We start from the raw sequence: 15,248 nt of genomic DNA on the forward strand, positions 1-15,248 counted from the left end.
AGCGGCCCCATTTTTGGATCTGTGATGGCGGTTGCCAGCAGAGGCTGGAAGGCAGTGAGTGTCCTCTGAAATAGCTCTCAGGTTGTGGGGCCTGTCTGTTAACTCTGAGGATGTAAGCAGAGCTTTGGAAGTGGCTTTGGCTTCAGACTGTGGTGACTGTGGCGTCGTACGTCTTCAGTTGGTGCCTGATGTGATTATTGCTGTGTACTGACTCAAGGCCCTTCTGGAAGAGTGGGGTTGGGCGTGCTTTAGGGATGATCTTAAATCACTGTGAGTGAGGAACCCTCTGTGTCTAGGGTGAAGTAACTACTGGTGGTGTTTAGGAAGCTTCAGGTATTGGTGGCTGCCAGTGACCAAGGCATTCTAGTGATGGTTCAGACCCCAAGAGGTTCCTGGCAGTGAGCACTGGGCTACCCGCAGTTATGACAGTGTGGGGACAGGCAGGACCAGAAGACGCCAGGACAGTGAGAGTAGCTGAAGCCTCCGAAGCAGCCAGTCAGAGAAAAGACACCAGATTCCGGAATAGGTGGGGGTGGCCTTGCAGTCATGCCTCGCGTGTGGTCTCCAAGATCTGGGATACGGGGCTTTGCGTGGTGCCACTGGTCGGGGGGCCATGTGTCCTCAATTCCCAGCTTATGTCTTGTCCGATCCTAGTTACCATCAGTGTTAGTCCCTCCGTCTTGTGCGACTCTTTACAACCCCATGGACTGTAGCCTGCCGGGCTCCTCTGTCCATGGAATTCTCCAGGCAAGAATACTGGAGTGGGTTGCCATTCCCTTCTCCAGAGGATCTTGCTGACCCAGGGATTGAACCCGGGTCTCCTGCATTGCAGGTGGATTCTTTACTGTCTGAGCCCCCAGGGAAGCCAGTTATCATCAGAGCTCTCTTTTACTCTTGTCCCCCAGCTACTGGTGACTTGCTAAACATGTCTTCCTCCCAATGTGGCAAGTCTTTATACATAATCATAAGGGTTGTCTTGTTTTGGCTAATTTTTGAGACAAAGCATTTAAATGTATTTGGGGCTGAAAATGGAAGTATCTTTTTGAAAGTGGAAGACAAGGGATCCACACAGTGAATAACAACCTACATTCTGACCTTTTTAGTGGGGAGGTATTTGAGGTGAATATTGCTGATTAAATATTTTAATGTATTAATTTCTCTTTTGAGTATATTTTTCATGTACTTGGAAGTTATAAGGGCTTTTACAGGTAATTTTGGCGGGGGGGTAGTTTTATATGTTTCTGTGAAAGTAGTTTAGGTTCTAGGTAACCTGGCTTCTAGATTCTTCTGATATATCATGAAATGACACCATTAAGTTGATCCTGGGGTCATTTGTTGGATTATAGTCCTGAGGCACAGCCGAAAGCTTGGATGTCTTAGCGGAGTTCTATAACATTTTTCAGTGTATTCTCTTCCCTTTTGTGGGGGTTAAGGGGCGGCATCTACTTAGCCTTAGCTGTAAAGGAAGCTGTTACCCCACTAGAACTACCTAGACCTTGTACATGAGCTTCTCGCGCACCTGAGGAATTCTGTGTTGACTGATGTTGTCCATGATTCCATTGGTTTGTAAAGTCTTCCTGCCCTTCTAGCTTGCACCTCGTAAATTTGTGCAAGCTTCCGGGGCCACCTGTCGCAAAGGCTGGGTGGACTCGTGCGTTGGCGAACAAACAGGATGAAGCTGAAGCCACTGTGGCTTAAGCCTTTAAGTATCACAGTAAACAACCTTGAGTAATAAATTGGAATGTCGTCCGGCAGCCTGTGAGCACCATGTTGTGGGCACATGTTCCCACCCTGCCGGGAGGAGGACAATAAAGAAGCTAGTGACTCGTATATGAGCAAGCTGGTTGTTGAGTGAGGAACTTGAGTAAATTTTTGACATGTTTAAAAAATTTATTTTTTCCTTTAATGTTTCAATGCTTCCTTTAAACTTTTTTAGTCATCACTTCCCTGAAAACGTATGCAGAAAAGTTTATGATGTTAGGCAAGACACTTTCTGGCTTTTAATTATTGCCAACATAAAAAATTATTTAAGATTTCTGCTTTAATGTGTTAACAGTTTTCAGATGTCTGTAGTATAATCACAATTTAAAATAAATATCAACCGCTGGGTTCTGTAGCCAAAAAAATGTTTTGTTTTTTTTCTTTTAGTAAAACCAAATTTGTTTTTTATTTCCTTCTCTATTTTTCAGAAAATTTAGAATTGTTTCCTATTTAGGATATTTTATTTAGTGTTTTACTTAGTCTTTTGACTTTTTTAAGGTTAATTCCTAAGTAAGAAAAATCAGTAAAAATAATTACTGCTTTAGACTTTTGTGTGTGGGTGGATGAAATAATGCTAAAATTTGAGTAACATTTGCTGTGGGACAATTGAAAGTGAAAAACATTGTACATGTTCTTTAGAAAACTGTGGTGTGGTTCATTCATGTAAGGGTGCTTTTTGTACATGTCAAAGAACTGGAAAGATTCTGAGGCAACATTAAGTTTGCTTAGGACGGACTCTGCTTACTAATAAAAAGAACAGAGATAATCACTGAGTTCTTGATTAAGGTTGTGGAGTTGATATTTTATTTTATTTATTCCTTCATTTATTTTTGGCTGCTCTGGGTCTTCGTTGCTGCGAGTGGCTTTCTCTAGTTGCAGCAAGTGGGGGCTACTCTTCATTGTGGTGTGAGGGCTCCTCATTGTGGTGGTTTCTCTGGTTTCAGAGCACGGACTCTCGGCACTCGGGCTTCGGTAGTTGCAGCATGCAGGCTCAGTAGTTGTGGCATGTGGGCTTAGTTGCTCTGAGGCATGTGGAATCTTCCCAGACCAGGGATTGAACCTGTGTCCCCTGCATTGGCAGGCAGATTCCTATCCACTGTGCCACCAGGGAAGTTCCATTTTGTTGTTTTTAATTTTTAAAAAATTGTTTATTTTTTGGGCCACCCCACAAGGCATATGGGATCTTAGTTCCCTGACCAGGGATTGAACCTTTGCCCCCCCCCCCCCCCCCCCCCCCCCCCGCTTTGGAAGGCAGCATCTTAACCACTGGACCACTGGGGAAGTCCCTGGAGTTGATATTTTTACATTTGACTTGTGAGAGTGGGTAAGATTTAGCACAGCAGAGCAGTGAGGTGTGGTCTTCTGTGGGGCCAGGAAAGGAACTGAACAGCTGAGAAAATGCTCAACTCCTGTTAAAAGACTCTCAGGGACTGACTTGATAGGAGCGGCTGCCCCTGTCAGGCAAGGTCGGGCTGGGGAAAAGGCAGTGATGGAAGGCCTAAAGATTTGATCCAAGGAGATTAGGGGAAAAAGGGAGGGAATGATAAAAAAAACATTTGAGGATTTGCATACCCTCCTTAAACAGGATGAAATTAGACTAAGGAGAGGGCAGAAAATATAGCTCTCACTTACGGCATATTGACCATGTTCCACACACTGAGCTGAGAGCATTACATACATTTAGAGGGCTTCCCAGGTGACGCTAGTATTAAAAGAATCCATCTGCCAATGCAGAAGACATAAGAAACTCCAGTGTGATCCCTGGATCTGGAAGGCATGGCAACCCACTCCAGTATTCTTGTCTGGAAAATCCCATGGACAGAGGAGCCTGATGGGCTATAGGCCACAGGGTCGCAAGGAGTTGGACATGACTGAAGCGACTTAGCACGCACACACACGCATAGCCCATGATGTGTGTTAGTTGCTCAGTTGTGTCCGACTCTTTGCAACTGCATGGACTGTAGTCTGGCTCCTCTGTCCATGGAATTCTCCAGGCAAGAATACTGGACTGGGTTGCCATTTCCTTCTCCAGTAGCCCATGACACAAGCACATTATTCCCTTTTCACGTGTGAGGAAACTAAGTTTCAGAAATATTAAGTAACATACCCCAAGGTATGCAAGTGGTAGATCAAGGTTTAGGAAAAGGTTTCACTCAAGAGTTTGTTCTTAAACACTGTACTGTACTAGGAAATCAGGCCATTGCAGGGCTGGTAATATTTTAAGGCGGCAAATAATGGTTTAAAAAAACCCTTTTTATAAACCACTTTTCCTAGACTGATCTTCTGCCACTAGATGGAGCATATGCATTGATGAGGCAAAATGATGACTGTGTTAAAAAAAATGGCGTAAGGCTATAAAAAATGAAATAGAGAACATTGTAAAATAGTTCTGAACATAGTAAAATAGTCCTATATAAAAAATAGTTTTATATAGGTCTTACTGGGGTGTAAGGGGAGAAAAAAGTAATGGCAGGAGAAAATTTTTTGCGTTTAGCCTTAAACAATAATTAGAATGGGTGAGGTCAGCTAACTCTCAAGTACTATTAGTATGTAATGGATAAATCCTTATGTAGTAGAGAGAAGTTACCGTTCATCAAGGAGGGAAATGAAAAAGTCTAGAAAGCTTACTCTGAGCAAGGCGAAAAAGAACTGAGTTTGAAATATAGGCAGATAGTTTGATACATGTATTGGGTAGGATTTTCATAATTACTGAAAAGAAATGGATAACAAAGCTGTAAAAAGATCCCAGTGATTAGAAGCTAGGAACGAATTCCCTGAAAATAAAATAAAACAGACTAACCATACCCCCTAAAAAAGTTACTAGTAATACATTTAGTAAAAATCTCATATTTTCTCCCATTTTGAGGGTTGTCCCTTTGTTTTTGGTTTCCTTTTCTCTGCAAAAGCTTTTGAGCTTAATTAGGTCCCATTTGTTTTCATTTTCATTACTTTAGGCAGTAGATTGAAAAAGATTTTTCTGTGATTTATGTCAAGAGTGTTTTGCCTGTGTTTTCCTCTTAAGTTCTATAGTATCTGGCCTTGGTGCATTCAGGTCTTTAATCCATTTTGAGTTTATTTTTGTGTATGATGTTAGAGTGTTCTAATTTCATTCTTTTACTTGTCGCTGTCCAGTGTTTGCATAGTATCTTTTTTTTGTTTTGTGTGAAGTAGTAGATAACTTTTCCCAAGCTGCTTGGAGCCAGAGTCCAGGTCGTCGTCTTCTCAGTTAAATGTTCTCTGCAGTACCCCTTTCACTTCTAAACCAGATTAACTAGGTGCTTGGAAGGGAAATTGATTCCTGGTAGGTGCAACAAGAGCACATTGTTAGGGTCACATACCAGGTTTTCTACCAAAGTCAATGGAGAAGTTTTTTAAAAATTAGCAGTATTAAAGAATTGGCAGGGACTTCCCTGGTGGCCTAGTGGGTAAGACTCCTTGCTCCCAATGCAGGGGGCCTGGGTTCCATCCCTGCTCAGGGAACTGGATCCCACATGCCACAACTTAATTGTTCTCATTCTGCAACTAAGACCTGATATAGTCAGATAAATAAATATTTAAAAAAAAAAGAAGAATTGGCACTTAGGCATTAAATCAAATACTGAGTTTTATCATGTACTTCTTTTGTCACTACTTACTCAATAATTATAATTTCATAAAATGTATTTCAGAAAGGGATTGATTTTGGATGGTGGACAGTGAAAGGCAGTCCTTAAATCTAATCAGTTCGTAAGCATGTTTAAGCAAACAGATAGGATGGTTTGTTTAGATTTCATAGTCTTGTGAGGATCGTCTAAGTTATTTACTTCGCCTCTGCCTAGCTTCCAGATTTTAAAACCTTTAATCCATTAAAAATGTGAATGATACTAAAAGTACATGAGATGGTATACAAATTTGTGTGTCCTGAATTTCTCTTTTTAAGCTGTAATATCTTCTCTAGACAGACATACCCTTGAATATGTGCTTTTTATCTTTTGAGAATGTGCCTTCACATTAAGAACATCCTTCCATGTTTTTTCTTTTCTTTTCCTTTATAAAAGGAAAAATGTAGTAAAACAGAAGTGCTAATAGACAGGTGTTTCTCTTCACTATCTACTTCTTGGCTGGTTTGTGATGCTGCTGATTTCCTGGGCAGCCATGCAGATGAGTTTGGTCACCTAGCAACAGGGCCTGGAACTGATCCTTGCTCTGATGCAACAGTAAGAACGTGCAGTTATAATAAAAGGAGTTCTCATACTATATTGCATTTCCTCGACCTCTTTTTACAATTTTAGCTTTAATTTTTACTACATGTGAGCTAAGAAAAAAATTAACTCATCCACTTTAGTGGTTTAAACTGCAAAAGCTAAATGATAGAAGGGAGCTCAGAAATTTTCATCTAATGCTTTGCTTAGTCATGCTTAGTTGTGTTTTCTAAGACTAGCAAATAAGTTCTAGAACTTGAATGTCATACAGATGTCTTGAGTGTAAAGGTTTTTGATTTTTCTTACAACCAGTGTAGTAGTGAAATAAAATTATATGAAGAGCATCATTGTAAAAGAAAGTGTTTACATTTGTTTAAATGTTATACTGTTTTAAATTTTTCTAGATGAGCAAAATTTACTTTTGGTAAGTATATGAAGGAAAGATTTGGAGGAATTGTTTTGTTTGACCAGTTACTGTCTGGTGGTAGCTATTAGAATTATGACTAAATGTAAACATATACTGCTGAAAACAACTATTTTCATATGGGCTGTGCTTTGGAGTTGACCATTATGTCTTCCAAAGTTATTTATTTCTTTCCTGCAGAATAATAGACACCTGATTTGTTGGGGGTTGATGTGATTGGGGAATAATCAGTAAATGAATCAGTAGAAATCTAAAGGTTGTGTTTGGATTGAATGAGTTTGATAAATCAGTGAGAAATCTTAGTCTCAATGATTCTTGCCTGTAGAGTGCATTCAGACATTTAGGAGTTATAGACAGATTCCTGAGTTGGTAATAAATTCTGTCATCCTCTGATACCCATTCTTTTATTCATCTGATTAGCCTTTTATCTGGGGGAATAAAGTATGGGAGAAATCTGTGACATTGTTACTGAACCCAGATCTGACTGTGCCCCAGTAAGGAGGCCAGGTTGGTGAGAAGGAAAGTTTGCTTTATTTTGGATGCTGGCAGCGGGAGGTGGGGAATGCTTGTCCAAAGGCTGACTCCCCACCCCCAATCAGGGGCAAGAGCTTTTATAGACAGAGGGAGGGGCTCCATGAAGAAACAGCACAATCAGCCCTGACAGTCATCTTGATCATCAGTGGTCTAATCAGCGTCATCTTCCTTGTTTTAAGAACAATAAGTCTTCCGTTCCAGGATTGGTTTGTTCCCATTTCCTTGAGGCCAGTTCTTGGAATTGTGCAGCTGTGGCAAGGTTATAGTCTGGTCATCGTGTGGTTAACTTCTCTACCTGGAGTGGTCTCAGTATCTGCAAGGACAGCTCACAGGACATGGCTCAGAATATTATCTATAGCCTTTGAAAAGAAACTAAAGGTTCCTGACTGTGCTTAATGACTAAACTGTTATTATTTGGTCTCCTTTGACTGTTTTCCTTTGTTTCTGCATTTTCTTGCTTCTCTGATTAAACTTAATTCTTTGGCTAAAGTTTTTCCACAGGCAAAAGATAGGCTGAGGACATGGGGGGTGAGGCCCTTGGGTCCTGCTCTGCTTACCATCAGTCACCCTTGTAGGCCTGTATCCCACCCAGTCCAGAGGAGGAACAAGGTAGCAGCATCTTTACTTCTAGTGTTCTGGTTGTCACAAACAGCATAAAGATGTAATAATTAGCTTAAAGGTATTGACAAACTGCTATAAAATCATCTCTCAACAGGCAGAATCTGGTAAGCGGATTGGATGAGGAAGGTGGAGAGCCACAACCAAGCAATTCTGACTTTTTTCAGTACTAGATACAGTCTGTTCAATATGGGCATGGACGCTATTGCCTTAGCATCTATGTACTCTGTATTATTTCACTCTTTAGATTAAGTACCAGGCCAAGAAAGAGGTCTATAAAAAGAGAAGGAATAAAAATTTAAGATTCTGAGAGTAATTTTGCTTTTTTGTTTTTGTGTTGAGTAATTCCAAATGTTAAATGTGTATATTTAGTTTTAGGCTACTGACTTGACATCTAAGAATAGATAGATCTTTAAAGAAAAGTGGGCTGAATTTTGGAGAGGAGAGCTGCGCTGTGTTGTGGTGATTGTAAATAGTATGTGGTTTGCAGTTCTATTGTGGATTACTTACCACCTGTTCTTACGTGTGCTGTAAAATAACCCTGTGTTGCTTGTACCATGCTTAAGCAATGATTAACTAAGGATTGAATTAATAATTTCAGTTTAATCTAAACATAAATTAATTAAATTTATGTGCTTAAAAACAATTCAAGAGGCTTATCAGGGTTAACACCTATGAAAGATAAGGGGGTGGAAGTAAAATTGGGCAGAGAAAGTTTTCAGAGGTAGATTAGCCAATTTATTTACTCTTGATGTTTTGAGTTGCCTTCTGCTGGGGTCATTTCCCCTTTGTCAGAAGAACTTTAGCAGTTCTTTTAGAGCAGGTCTTCTTTCAACAAATTCAGCTTCCCTTCATCTGAGAATGTCTTTATTTCATCTTCATTCCTGAAGGATATTTTCACTTGATATAAAATTCTGGGATGTCAGTTCTTTTCTGTTAGTACTTGAAAAATGTGTCACTTCTTTCTGGTTTCTGCATGGTTTCTGTTGAGAACTCTGTAGTCCTTTTTTCTTTTTTAAAATATGAAAGTATGATAACACCTTTATAGGAGATTTGGAAAATACAGAACAAAGTTGCATATGGTTCCACTATATATTACAATTATTTTTTAAGTATATAAATTAAGATTTTTAGTTGAGAAATCTGTAGTCATTTGAATTATAGTTTCCCCTATAAGCAATGTATCAATTTTCCCTAGCTACTTTCAAAATTTTTCTTCGTCTTTAATTTTTAGCACTTTGATTCTGAGATGGCTGAGTTTGGATTTCTTTGAATTTATTCTTCTAGGAATTTGCTGAGCTTCTTGAATCTGTAGATTTATGTCTTGACAAAGTTGGGAAATGTTAAAAAAAAAAATTTTTTTTTCCTGCACTACACTCTTCTTTCTCTAGCAAATCACTGACATAGTGTTAGATCTTTTGTTATTGTCCTACAGGTCCCTGAGGTCCTATTCATTGTTTTGTTGGGTTTTTTTTTCAATTTTTATTTGGTTGTTCAAATTAGATCATTTCTATGGATCTCCACTGACTTTTGTGCTGTTCACCTCTATTCTGCTGTTAAGTACATCCTGTGAGGGTTTTTTTTTTTTTTTCCTCTGAGGTTTTTAAAAAAAAATTTTACTTATTTGGCTGTGCTGTGTCTTAGTTGCAGCATGGGAGACCTTAGTTGCCTAACCAGGGATTGAACCCAGGCCCCTTGCATTGGGAGCAAGGAGTTGTAGCCAGACACTGGACCACCAGGGAAGTCCCCATCCACTGAGTTTTTTTAAGTTTTGTTTTAGTGGTCACTACCTGGTTGGGCTCAAACTATAAGTTATGGCGAGTCTTCTCTGAGTTGTAGTTTCAATATTTCCAAAGCCTTTACAGAGCTGTTCAGATGTGTCTTGTCATTCTAGGACCTGGAAGCCAGGTCTGACTCCTAGTTCCCCTTTCAAAGTCTGTGCTGTGCTGCTGAGGGTCAGACCCTGCCTGTGCCACTTGAGGGCAAGCCTGGGGGTTCGTAAACAGCTCTGGATGGGAGTGTTACTTTTCTGAGTTTCTTCCTCTCTCTGATCTCCCTGCTACTTTAGGGTTCTCGGGAGCTTCCTATTTAGTCATCCAGCCAGAGAACTGGGCTTTATATACCCTGATCAGTTCAGTTCAGTCACTCAGCTGTGTCCAGCTCTTCGTGACCCCATGGACTGCAGCACGCCAGGCTTCCCTGTCCATCACCAACTCCCGGATCTTACTCAAACTCATGTCCATCAAGTCGGTGATGCCGTCCAACCATCTCATCCTCTGTCATCCCCTTCTCCTGCCTTCAAATCTTTCCCAGCATCAAGGTCTTTTCCAATGAGTCAGTTCTTTGCATCAGGTGATATACCCTGATCACCTGTATTTTATCATAATTCTGCCTGTATCTGGGGCTACGAGGTAGAGGGACAGAGAGAAAAGATGCGAGAGGAGTTTTGGCCCCCCCTTCTTGGGACCATCTCTCCTCTGATTGGAGAGAAAAGATCCCTTCCCTCAGAGTTTTAACTTGCCTACTGTGGTGCATTTCCCAGGTGGTGCTAGTGGTAAAGAATCTGCTTGCAAGTGCAGAAGACATAAGAGAAGTGGGTTTGATCACTGGATCGGGAAGATCCTCTGGAGGAGGGGATGGCAACCCACTCCAGTATTTTTGCCTGGAGAACCCCCATGGACAGAAAAGCCAGGTGGACTACTGTCCATGGGATTGCAAAGAGTCGGACATGACTGACTTAATACGTGCAGAGTTCTGAAGATCTGCCGAGTCTTGTTTCCTACTTAATTCAATCAAATATAATCTAGGCACTGCTGTGAAAATTACGACACCATTTCTTCTTTTTTTTGTGACACCATTTCTGTTCGGAAAAAAAAAAAAAAAAAAGCTCACAAATGCTCCTTACTCACAACAGAAGCTTAACTGCAGACTGCCTTGAGCTAGGGGTGCAAGAAAATGGAGGGAAGAAAGCATGTGATTTATTTCCGTCCCCTTCTACGTGATAGGAAAACCCACTCCTGTTCCTCATGCGAGCCCTGGAGGGCTTCTCCTGGAGGTGTGGATTTTGGTTGTACTACCTCCAGACTGAGAGATAGATGTTGGAGGGAGGAAAGTAGTAAGTTCACCTTCAGTTCTTTGCCTTCTTCCCCATTCCACTTACTGCTGTTCAGAGTTGGCCTCGAGTAGCCAATCCATTCAGTCCTGATTTTGGAACTGCATTCAGAGAGACAGGGTGGGGTGTACTTGCTTGATCTTACCCAGAACCAGAACCTTCAACACCCTCTCTGTTTGTAATAGATTTTGACGAAATCCTTTAGCTTGCTATAAAAGGAATGTTTGCTATTTGTGTAAGAGTGGTTATCTCCAGTGATAATCTCTGCTAGTACTTTATATATTCTTTTCACATTTGTTCTGTGAGCATTTGTAAGCTTTTTTTAAAACAGAAATGGTGTCATTAAAAAAAAAGAAATGGTGTCATAATTTTTGTAGAAGTTGGTTTTTTTTTTCACTTAAGGGTAAGAACATTTTTCTATGTTAGTAGATACAGAGCAATGAACCTTACTTTTAAATTGTTAATAGTAATACTAACAGAGTAGCAACTACCATTTCATTGCACCAATAAGTGAAGTGAAGTGAAGTCGCTCAGTTGTGTACAACTCTTTGCGACCCCCATGGACTGTAGCCTACCAGGCTCCTCTGTCCATGGGATTTTCCAGGCAAGAATACTGGAGTGGGTTGCTGTTTCCTTCTCCAGGGGATCCTGCCGACCCAGGGATCGAACCCAGGTCTCCAGCATTGCAGACAGACGCTTTACTGTCTGAGCCACCAGGGAAGCACCAATAAGGGAGCATATTAGTTTCCAAGAGCTGCTGTGACAGAGTACCACAGACTGAGTGACTTACACAGACATTCTTTTCCCCACTGATTTGGAGAGACTATAAGTTCCTGATCAAGGTGTGGCAGGCAGGGTTGGTTTCTTCTGGGGCCTTTCTCCCTGATTTGTAGATAGCCATCTTTTCTTCATGTTACCACGTGGTGTCTTTATCTGCTTGGGCTGCCATGACAAAATTCCATTTAAACAACAAAAGTTTATTTGCTTCTGGTTGTAGAGACTGGGAAATCCAAGATCAAGGTGCTGGGCAATTCGCTGCCTGTTGAGGGCAGGCAGCCTTCTTCCTGGCTGGCAGATGAGCACCTTCTCCCTGGGCCCTCATGTGGTGGAGAGAGAACAAGCGAGTCCTGGTGTTTGTTCCTTGTCTCATGAGAACGCTGGCCCTACTGGATGAGGGCGCCACCCTTATTTCATTTAACCTTTATTACCTTCTCTCAGACTCTCTCTCCAAAAACAGCCACACTGGTTTCTAGGGCTTTGAAGTAGGAATTTGGGAGGGACAGAGACATCAGCCTGTAACAGGTGGTCTTCCTTCTGCACCTGTCTCCCCCGTGTGCGTGCATGCTCAGTCGCTTCAGTCGTATTTGACTCTTTGCAGCCCTGTGGACTGTAGCCCTCCTGTCCATGGGATTCTCCAGGCAGAGATACTGGAGTGGGTTTGCCATTTCCTCCTCCAGGGGATCTTCCCGACCCAGGGATCCAACCTGTGTCTCTAAGTCTCCTGCATTGGCAGATGGGTTCTTTACCACTGGTGCCACCTGAGACAAGAGTCGTATTGGATTAGGGCTCAAAATGGTCTCATTTTAACTTTATAAGGTGCTGGGAGTTAGGACTTGAACACCGGGATTGTGAGAGGATACAGTTAAGTCCATAAAAGTATTTTCTCTCCTTAAGCTGAGGCTCAAATACCTTGAGTGATTTAGCCAAGATCACACAGCTAGTTAGATGGAACCAGGATCCAGACCCTGGTGGACTGGCTCCAGAGCCTGCTCTCTGAGCCATCTGTCCAGTCTCTTTTCCCCAACCGCCCCCCCACCCCCACCCCCGGCACTGCAGTTGTTGGGATGGGCCAAGGATTATTGAATAATCCTATGTTGGATATAATGGCTCTTCTTTTTTTCCTATTAGACAATGCTGCATTGAACATGCTTTTACAATTATCACTGCACACCTGTGAAAATACTGCTGTCATATAATGCCTAGAAATCAGTTTATTTACAGAATCATTATAAAGTTTATTTTTCCAGAATACCCTCAAAAAGTGAAAACATTTACCCTTGCAGCAATAATGAAATAGAGTGGGGGTTTCAGAAAAGAACAGTGGAAAGACTGCTTCCTGTCATAGGCTGCAGACAGATTGGAATTGGGGACTTATTGGAGGTGTCGCAGAGTTAAATAAAGGTGGTGGTTTCTGTTAAGGTAGGCGGGGTGAGAACGTATCAAGTGATGCATCCTGGTCAATTCATGACTCGCTGTCTTGTCTTTCAGAATTTCGATTCCGACATCAGCAGTGTGGGGATAGACGGCTGCTGGCAGGCAGACAGCCAGAGGCTACTCAATGAGGTGATGGTGGAGCACTTCTTCAGACAAGGAATGCTAGATGTTGCTGAGGAGCTCTGCCAGGTGAGGATGAAATGAAAACAAGGGAGATTCTTGCAGTTTTTAAGTCTTCTAGCTGTAGGTAGATTGTTACATTTTAATCACCAGTGCTGACCTCAGTTTACAAGGAAGTCTCTCTCCTTTTTTTTTTTTTTAAACTTGGTTAAAAATTATAGTCCTAGAACTTGCTATTCAAATTATTTCCTTATTCTTGCCCCAGAATGTTGGTCCCAGGTCATCAGTCAAGGGTCAGAAGTGATGCTGCTTTTCCAAACAGCTCCTCTTTTGTTTTTTGGGAGGGAGCCAGTGCATTTTACGTAATTTTTTAAATCTTTTTTTTTTTATTATTGTACCGTTGATTTACAGTGTTGCATTAGTTTCTGCTGTTCAGCAAAATAAGTCAGCCGTATGTATATCCACTCTTTTCCAGACTCCATTTCCGTACAGCTCATTACAGAGCACCAAATAGAGTTCCTTGTGGTATACAGTAGGTTCCTACTTGTTACCTCTTAAATATAGTACTGTGTATGCTCAGTCATTTTAGTCACGTCTGACTCTTTCCAACCCTGTGGACTGTAGCCCACCAGGCTCCTCTGTCCATGGGATTCTCCAAGAATACTGGAGTGGGTTATCATTTCTTCCTCCAGAGGATTTTCCCGACCCAGGGAATTGAACCCTTTTCTCTTAACGTCTCCTGCATTGGTTGGTGGGTTTTGTTTTGTTTTTTTTTACCACTAGTGCCATAAAACATCTCTTTGATAGGAAAGTTAGTATACCAGAGAAGTATACTTCTTCTGGAGGACAAAGAGGATTATATTTGCTCTTCTAATCTGGCCCAATTTAAAGAACTTTATCAAATGAATTTCAAGCTAAAATTTACTTTAAGTGAGCAGCTTTTGTCTTTTATTCCTATTAGACATGAACTTAGAACAGTTTACCAATACCACGTAGTCATAATATCAGCATAATATGTATTAAGTATTTACCACCAGCCAAGCCCTGCCTTTACTCCTTACTGCAACCGTGTGAAGAAGAAATTATTTTCCCCATTCTACAGATGAGGAATCTGAGGTCTAGAGAAATAACCTGCCCAAGGCCATACAGGTTCTTAGTGGAGGAACTTGGATTCAGTTCCAGTTCACGTGTCTTCAAACTCTGTTCTGTGGCTTACACTTTGTGCTGTTGTATTTTCCATTTAGAAGAGTGAAGGACCATATGGTTTAAATAATTTAAAGCTAGTCTGTAAACCAGACCTCTAATCTTAAGACTTTGCTATTTTAAACAATTTAGGTAAGTAGTAACTCAAGTCTTCCTCTGTACATTACAAGATTCTGTGTCCATATAAATTTCCTAAAATAAATTGTGTCATTTAAGATTGTTTGTTTACAAGTATCAGAGACCCAAAATACCAATGGCTTAAACAAAAATGAAGTTTATTTCTCTTACACAAAAATAAGAGATAGTAAGCCACCCATGACATATATGGTAGCCACACACCATGAAACTCTTAGGGATCTCAGCTCCTTTTAGCTCTGCTGTTTCTAAGGTGACCCCTGTTCTCATGGTCCAGGGTAGCCAGAACCCCAGCTTAGCTTCTTTGTTTTCCAGGAAGGGGCAAAGACATGTGCTTGTGTTTCATTGGCCAGAACTTAGATTTTGCAAAGCCCAGCTTTATTCCATATGCTTACGTGCCCAGCTAAAATATGGGGTTTACTATCACAGGAAAGGAGGAAGAGGGATACTGGGGCTTAGTCCTCAGTCTCTGCCAGAGAAGTATATGTTAAAAAGAAACTATCTTTAATGATTTATCTCACATTTTATAATGTAGAATATGCTTTTACGGTATCTCTTTACTCTGACTTTTGCTAACAAAAATTCTTTTGATTTTTTTCAGGAGTCTGGTCTTTCTGTAGACCCAAGCCAGAAAGAACCATTTGTGGAGTTAAATCGAATATTAGAAGCGTTAAAAGTCCGAGTTCTGAGACCTGCTCTGGAGTGAGTTACTGAGTTTGTTTTCCTTTGAATCCTTTGCGAGAACTCTGTAAGAAAGGAATTAGAAAACACATTGAAGATTTTGAGATCTTTCTTCTTAATCACATGTGGGGTAGACTTCAGAGTAATCAAGGGAGAATTATTTTATTTCTTTTAGTCGAGTGAATTTGGGGGATATGCAATTTGAGAAAATGGTTAACACTCATTTCACTTATCAGTTGGTCTGAATTCCCATGAGAGAAGAGGG

At 41.0% G+C, this 15,248-nt stretch overlaps 1 protein-coding gene across 1 annotated transcript in view; it reads left to right on the forward strand.

Annotated features, from left to right (window-relative positions):
• The window catches only part of RMND5A (required for meiotic nuclear division 5 homolog A), a 61,694-nt gene that overhangs the window by 21,328 nt on the left and 25,118 nt on the right, over positions 1–15,248 (forward strand). Inside the window, exons 3-4 of the mRNA XM_043917825.1 lie at positions 12,899–13,033; positions 14,904–15,004. Of these exons, the coding sequence (XP_043773760.1) occupies positions 12,899–13,033; positions 14,904–15,004 (236 nt within the window). The remainder of the gene's footprint in view (positions 1–12,898; positions 13,034–14,903; positions 15,005–15,248) is intronic.

Source organism: Cervus elaphus, chromosome 11 (assembly GCF_910594005.1).
Source record: "Cervus elaphus chromosome 11, mCerEla1.1, whole genome shotgun sequence".
Classification (NCBI taxonomy): domain Eukaryota; kingdom Metazoa; phylum Chordata; class Mammalia; order Artiodactyla; family Cervidae; genus Cervus; species Cervus elaphus.